We start from the raw sequence: 7,892 nt of genomic DNA, 5'->3' as shown, positions 1-7,892 counted from the left end.
GGAGGGCAGCAAAGAACAAATAGCTAGACTACTAATCAGGAGTTATATGTTTCAAAAAAATAATAGGAGTTATATGTTTCAAAAAAATAATAGTTGAGATTAAACCGTTAACTTTATTAGAAATTTCCAAAAATAAAATTATTGGACTTATAACACAAAACAATAAAAAAAATAAAACAGCGTATCAACTTTTCAAGAAGCTGTAGACAAATGACAACCAAAAGGACCAAAACTGTAATTTACCCTAATTCTCATTACCTCACCCAAAGATACGAAGCAAAATCATTAGTTTTTACACAAAAGCTAGTTGAGACTTTTATTTCCAAAATACAAAGAAACTATAATCAACTCGTCAATAAACTACTTTTTGTCTTGATAAAACGAAAACGCTAGAAATAATGTTAAAATACTCTCATCATCTAAAAATACATCGATAACAAATGATAACTTCGTATCAATCCAAATTACCCAACCAAAACTCCAAAATGTTAAAAGAAAACCTGTGTAAAAGTAAAAAAACTGGATAACTTTAACTCACTGCGACTTTTTCTGACCATCAATTAACTTTAGCTTTTTAACCACAGGCATTTTCCCCGGAAACGCCCAGCGTAAAAACCTCTCCCAACTATAACACCCAACAAACATCAAAACCGCCCAAATCAAAAGCTTATCCCTCAACTCCCTTGGCAACGGCACCAACTTCAACCAATCATTCAAATCCCGAAACAAATCCGAAGCAATCACTGTAAAAAACACAACCGCTCCCAAAAGCGCAATCTTAAACGGTTTATTCTCGCTAATACTCTGATTAAACGGATGCCCCATGTAATTCACTGCAAACGTCGCCACCTGTATCATCATACTCACCATGTAAGAAACCGTATTCACTAAATTGCTTTCGAATTCTGAATCCGGTTCTATGCATTCCTCGGGCATGTGTTTTTCGGCTTCGGATACGGATGAGATTAGGAAGAGGATGTGGAAGGTGAATTGGCCGAGGAGAGAGAGGAAGACGTAGTAGCAGAAGATGTTGGGGTGGGGGCGTTCCGCGGAGAGTGTCGGGAGTGGGCGCGCGTGGGAGATGAAGAGGAAGAACGCGGCGGTGAAGACGCCAGAGATGGTGGCTTGGATGTCGCCGAGTTTGACTCCGTCGAGATACATGACACTTAGGACGTAGGCGGTTGCGAGGCAGTTGAGGCCGAGGATTTTGAACATTTGGAGGGTGGTGACGAGGGTGCTCCGGCCTTGGCGGATGATGTCGGTGGTGGGGGAGACGGAGGCGTGCTTGGCGGTGAATGGTGAGGCCATGGAGGCGTCGCCTAGTTTGACTATCGGAGCCGAACGGCCGTCGTCTCCTTCGTTTAGTTCGTCCATTAGCTTCTTTAGCTTCTGTCTTTGGACTTCTGCAGGTGTTAGATGGCGGTTGGAGGCGGCTGGAGTGGCGGTGATGGTGGTGCTGGAGCTTGGTTCGGTGGTGGGTTTTGGTTTTTTTGATTTGGTGGTGGGTTTTGTTTCGGGTGTTGGTTTGTTGTCGGGATTTGGTGGAGGTATTGCGTTTAGTAGTGCTACTCCTACATGTGCCTGAAAACCACAAATAAACAAAGTGAATTACAAATTTAGTCCCTGAATTTGAATATTTTCTTCAAATTTTAATAGCATAGTTTTAAAATCATATATGCTATTAGACGTTTGTTACTAAATTTAAGAAAAAAAATTACAAATTTGGTTTTTAGTCCAAGGGCAAAATGGCCATTTTGGAAGGAAAAAAAAAAACACTAACAGCTGAGTGGTTAGAATTTCACAATTCAGGGGGCAATATGAAAGAAACATCAAAAGAAGGATCAATGTTGTAATTTACTCTAACTGACAAACAAAATCTATGAAAGTAAATTGCTATTTCTTGCATTACCTGTTTCAAAGCTCCAACATCATTAGTGCCATCACCACACATCAAAGTTACTCTCCCGGATGATTTAAAAGTCGTCATTATCAACTCTTTTTGCTCCGGAGCCACCCTGGCAAATACCTGATAATTGAAGTTGGTTTTTTAGCTAAACAGCTTTATATAAAAAGTTTTTAAAAAAAATTACAAATTTGGTCCCTGTATCATATTATTTTTCCAGGTTTTGTCCATGAGCAAAATGGTCATTGTAAAAAAAAGCTAAACCGAGTAGTTAAATTCAACAACCATGGGTCTATATCTGATACAAAAAACAGAACATGGACCAAAACTGAAAAATACAGTAAACCACAGGGACCAAAGTTGTAATTTAGTAAAAAAAAAAAAAAAAGGTTCACAACCTTCACATATGGAATGACTTTAACTACAGCAGAAGTCTGCAGCAACATTTCAAAGCAATCGCCTCCAATACAGAGGTCATGATCCTCTGCTAAAGCCTCAACTTCTTCCTCACTGTGTAAACAGAAAGTGGATAATGTGTTTTCTTATTAAAGCATTGTACTTTGAAAAAAATAAAAGTAGGATGCTATAATAAGCAAATGAACGAAAGTACATTGCTATTTCTTGTTACCTGTAGCTCACAACTTCAGTTTCATCTGGTGAAACCCATTCATATCGTTCCTTGTTCTTTGTTGGAGCAAGAATCAAAGCTGGCTTTGAGATTATATTAACTTCACGTGCAACATGACATGCAGTCAATGCTTGATCACCCGTAATCATAACCTAATGCAAAATTCATAAAGTGAGAGTAAATGACCATTTTACCCTTGTATTCTAACAAATAATTTACTTACCAAGTCATGTGATGATTTTTTCAATTCAGCCAAGACAGTAGCAGAATCTGCTCTGATAGGGCAATTAAATACCTGATGTCAAAAAAAAAATCATTTATCATAGAAAAATGAATTTTTTTTTTAAAAAAAAAGTCAAATAATATAATATTTATACCGCAAAACCAGCAAAAGTGAGTCCAGTTTCAACTACTTCTCTATCCAAGTTTCTAGCTTCACTCACCTATAACAAAGAAGCCGAATGTTGTGTAAGTGAAAACTAGGGATTCTCAGAAGGGCAAAATGGTAAATAAGAAAGAATATTTACCGTCATATCAGGAAGGGGTTTATATGCTAAAGCAAGGACACGGGAGCCTTGACGTGTGTACCTCTTGTAGGTGTTTATATAAAACGAGGGTATATCATTTAATCTTTCTTGAATGGTCTCTGGTGCACCCTAAAATAAACACCATCTAAAATTTTAATAAAACTGAATACACCATAATATATTACGTATTTAACATTTTAAATACCTTCACAAACGCAAAAAATTGTTCTTCTGTACGAATAACAACTGCCATTCTTTTCAAGTGGGATGCAAAGTGATGCCTTTGAACTATTTGAACTGCACTACCACCTCCCCTGTAAAAAAAAAGATTATTAATTAATTTCAACCATTTATATATTTTAAAAAAAAAATGTTAATTAGGGCTTCATTTCATTGATAACAGCTTACTTCTTAGGCATGGCCTTCTCATCAGATTTATAACTCCATTCTATCCCTTTGATTGCAGCCTTCTCAAGAGGATCACCGACCTAAAAGCAATGGTATAAATATAAATATATAGGCCACAACTAGAAAGTGAAAAAGATATAATTTGAGATTATAATTATTATAATATTTTATATACCAGTTTGTTGTCCACAAAAACAAGCGCATGACAAGAAGCAAGAATCTCCAAAGTTCGAGTTGGGATTTTTTTAGTGTCTGTTTCCAGATCTAAATCAGCACTCAGTCCACCAACTCCAGAGAATTCCTGAAAAAAGAAAAAAACATGAATGGGGGACTGGAAACGGAAATTTTACCATGAATGGCAGAATTGTAAATACCATGTCATCAGATGTCAATGTTCCCGTCTTGTCGAAACAACATATATCAACCTGCAAAAGATTTACTATATGATTATAATAGCAAAGAAATGAAGGGCAAATTGGTCATTTTACATCCATCAATTAACGGTGTCAAAGTCATTTTACACGCACTTAACATCCAGCTATTGACAGTGTCAAAGTCAGGGACCAGAAGTTAAAAATCAACAAACACACAAGTTAGAAAACTGTAATTTATTTACCCAAATATACATGTATTAGAAGCTAAAAGACATTACTAGCAAAGACATGCTAAAACATAAAGCAATGGGGGATAAAATGGTCATTTTTACAAGCATTTAACATTCATTATCGATCTATTAAAGGTGTCAAAGTCAAGGACTTCAAGTGTGAAGAAACTATGCTTTGGGGAACCAGAAACTTAAATATTAAACAACTGGACCATACTTGTAAAAATGAACAAACCACAGGGACTAAAAATACAATTATAATTTTTACCACAAAAAATAAATGTTAATGCTTACCTTCCCAGCAAATGGTATACGAAAAGGCTCTGTACAAAATATACCACGTCTTGCTAATGCAATCAATGAGGTATTAACAGCTATTGACAACTCCATTGGCAATTCAGGGGGAATCACAGATGTTATAATTAAAGAACAGCTCAGAAGAAGCTTGTATCTACTCCTGTTTGGGTCCTCAAGCCCCTAAATCATGAAAAAATTACGGTTATAACCTTCACCACACCTTTAAAACACTAATAGATGTCGATTTTCAACACCCAGTTGAGAGCTTTATACCTTTTTTAGAACATATCCAGCTGCTATAATTGCAAAAACAACTAAAAACAAAATGAAGAACCCACTCTCCCAGCTGTTAGCAGTAACCTACATAAAAAGATATATATACAGTTATATAATTATCAAACAAACGGTGATAAAAATGTACCGAAATTACGGAATTACCCTCTCGGTTGAAAACAAAATCGTCCGCATGAGTTTCCCTTGAGTTGTCTCAAATCCAGTTCTTAAAACAATTGCTAAACAGCCACCATCGGGAGTTTTCATATGAAAGGTCTGAAATAAATTACAAAAGAGTAAAACTTTAGACTGAAAATTAAAATAAAATTGGATTTTATTTAGTGTAATGTGTAAAAAACCTTATCAGGCGTATGCTGCAGTATCTTTGTGCCACCAAAAAGAACATGGTTTTTATCTCGTTTAGATGACAAACACTCTTCAGGTCCTCTTCCCATTATTGAAACCTGAAAAAACATGTAATTTGTATACATAAAGTAGAGAAACATTATAAAGTATAAAGTATAAAGTATAAACCCTTTTCTTGAAATAAAGAAGTAAATTTCAAGAAAGAGAAGCACCTTCCATTGAGGGGTGGATTCGCCAGTTAGGATTGCTTCATTTACAATAGCAGTGCCAGCTAGGATAAGCATGTCAGCAGGGACAGATTTTTCTTCTCCATCTTGACCTGCAGCACGACCAATGGACACAACATCACCAGGCAAAAGCTCTGTTCCTGCTACCTTTGTCCACCTGTCATGACAAAAGTCAAAATAAGTCAACAAAGAAAGTGTCAAGAAAACTAAAACTTGTAAGTTGTAAGTTGTGATTTGTAAAGATGAATAGATGATAACTTACTTCCCACAACGATACACCATTAGCACCTGAGAATCTACTCTCACACGCCTAAGTTCTGATAAAGTCTTCAATCGACTTTTGGCCATTGTTGACTCAAACATAAACAGCATAAAGAGGGTGAAAAGACTATAATACCAATACTCATCTAGACACCAAAGTCCCACACAGAAAACCTGCAGTTTAAAGGGAATAGCTTTATTGAGAAAAAAGTTACACAAAAGCACATGTTAAAGGTGTATTTGGTAGAAGTGTAGAACGAACCTGAAAAACAAAGAAGGGCTCCATGCAGTGTTCTTTCATTAATTTCTGGAATGTTGGCTGTGGATATTCAAATCTATAAAAAGATTTTGATAAGATAATAAGAAATGTGAGTTGATATCACTAGTGACATGTGAAAAAGCATAAAATTGAAGAAACTTACACATTGCGTCCCCATTTCTCAGCAGCAACTTGAACTTTAGCTTCAGTACCATGTCCAGTACTTTTGAGATAATACCCAAAAGATTCTTTGGAAGGGTAAGGAAGCTTACAGAAAGTGTTTTTCTCATTTGAATAGATGAAACACTGCTTTCTGAAATCAAAATATATCTCCTCTGTTGAAGAGCCTGCCAACTGATATAAACAAAAACATATTGATGTCAATGTTGATACAGATGATAAAAAGATAATGATTATTTAATAAGTAAAATAAGTTGAGCTTATAACCTTCCGGAAATTTAGTGGTACTACTTCTTTAGCACCACAAAATTTGGCTGGAGTAATTTTGCATGCATTTGCAAGATGAATATCATTAACCTGACAAAGGAGCATTATAGTTTCTTTAAGAATGTGATGTTAAGTGAACTGAACTATAGAAAGAAATTACATTGAAAAAATAGTTTAGAAAGACACAAACCTTTGAATACTGAACGAAACATTTAAAATCCACAGACCATACTGTAAAGAGGATCACCAATATGTGGAGAACAACCAAACCTCCAAAAATTATGAAGGCATCAAGGAAATCTAAACTGGGTACGATAACAATCATCCATGTAGCATAAAGTACGGCAAATGGCCATGAATCAAATCGCCATGGCCAGTGTCGCTTCCTCAGCAAATCAACAGTATCAACAACTTTTCCATTGACATGAAACCTTGTCATCTCTCTTGTAAATTAACAACTCAAGTTCCAATCTAGTTAGCAGCCAATCACCCCCCTTTGATGTCTGAACTGCAATGAAGACCGTAAACTAAACATAAGTAGATTAAATAACCTAGCACAATCAGAACTCGATATAGCACAATCAGAACTCGATGGTAATCTTATGAAGAACTTTACGTAATTATACTAATAAAATTCTTTCCCTTTGTTTCGTTTGAGCTTTTTTCTTCACTTGTTTTCACTATAGGCTACATATGTTCTGAACCATACGAAATCGGACTAACACGATTGAATATATTATATAAACAACTAGCGTCATTCTCACTAAAAACAATCAACCTTAAATCATGAGAACTGAAACTTGAACATAAACTGGCTTACTTGTGACTAGGTTTAAAACGCTTCGACGGAGATCAAGGCGAAGGTGATGAAGATACCTTGTCCGCCTCTCTCTCTCTCTAGATCGTTAGGGTTTATATAGTGGTGGCGACTCCAATTGAGGGTTTTGATTGTTGGTAAAATGGGGCGGAGATCTGGCGGAAGGCGCGATCGGAGGGAACACCAAGAAAGAAGCGCAAGAAGTGAACCAAAAGACTCGACACCATATAACTTTGAGATAAGTTACAGAAACAGTCCTTAAACTATTTCATAACCTCCATATTTTGCCCGGTGGTTGTGTTGACAATTTGATTGGTATCAAATGTTGATGCTGCATGTGGTTTTACAAATGCTCTTTGTTGAATACCTATGATATATGATATTTAAAACTTGATATTTAAAACTCGATTAATCTATTGACTATTGAGTTTGTGTAAGACATCTTATTTATATAGTTTGGGTGTATTTTAGATCTCTCAAATATTTGGTGTGTGTTCCAAATGGTTTGTAAAATATGTTCAATTGTAAAACCTTTTAAATCATGATTATAATTTTGTTGATTATATTACATCGATGCATAGTGTACACCTTATAGCAACATGAAATTTTATGAGGTACACACATCAAGTACCTAAATACGCAAACATCAAAATATCAACAAGTATTGGTTATAACAAAAATATGTTAACCCCCTTTATCAATAAGATTACAAACAAGGGATATATTTATTATAGTTATGTCGAGTATTATCAATGTCATTAATGATTCATTTAACCACGACAACAAAAATTGGCGCATCACGGTCTTTAAATATTCCTTTGACATAAAGTGAAAGTTTCTTGGGAAAGTTAGATGATCAAATCTTGTAACCAACT

General features: G+C 35.6%; 1 protein-coding gene across 3 annotated transcripts; it reads right to left on the bottom strand.

The window, feature by feature from the left end:
* Nucleotides 1-352: 352 nt before the first annotated feature.
* Nucleotides 353-7,224, bottom strand: LOC111888216 (probable manganese-transporting ATPase PDR2). 3 transcript variants are annotated; one of them, XM_023884349.3, is made up of 22 exons: nt 7,021-7,224; nt 6,391-6,708; nt 6,201-6,290; nt 5,917-6,107; nt 5,757-5,829; nt 5,496-5,668; nt 5,219-5,390; nt 5,000-5,104; nt 4,806-4,916; nt 4,641-4,727; nt 4,365-4,547; nt 3,841-3,891; nt 3,642-3,767; nt 3,467-3,546; nt 3,264-3,372; nt 3,059-3,187; nt 2,909-2,974; nt 2,755-2,826; nt 2,532-2,683; nt 2,302-2,413; nt 1,910-2,026; nt 353-1,581 (listed from the first exon to the last, which is right to left on the bottom strand). In XM_023884349.3, the coding sequence occupies exons 2-22, from the start codon at nt 6,637-6,639 to the stop codon at nt 535-537; spliced, it is 3,495 nt and encodes a 1,164-aa protein (XP_023740117.1). In that variant the 5' UTR covers nt 6,640-6,708; nt 7,021-7,224; the 3' UTR covers nt 353-534. The 3 variants fall into 3 exon arrangements, with proteins under 3 accessions (XP_023740117.1, XP_023740118.1, XP_042757457.1); XM_023884350.3 differs by having other exon boundaries at nt 6,391-6,703; XM_042901523.2 differs by having other exon boundaries at nt 7,077-7,208.
* Between the last annotated feature and the right edge of the window lie 668 nt (nt 7,225-7,892).

The sequence above is a fragment of the Lactuca sativa genome, chromosome 4 (genome assembly GCF_002870075.4).
Source record: "Lactuca sativa cultivar Salinas chromosome 4, Lsat_Salinas_v11, whole genome shotgun sequence".
In the NCBI taxonomy this organism is placed as follows: domain Eukaryota; kingdom Viridiplantae; phylum Streptophyta; class Magnoliopsida; order Asterales; family Asteraceae; genus Lactuca; species Lactuca sativa.
This window is presented reverse-complemented; position numbering and strand designations above follow the sequence as displayed.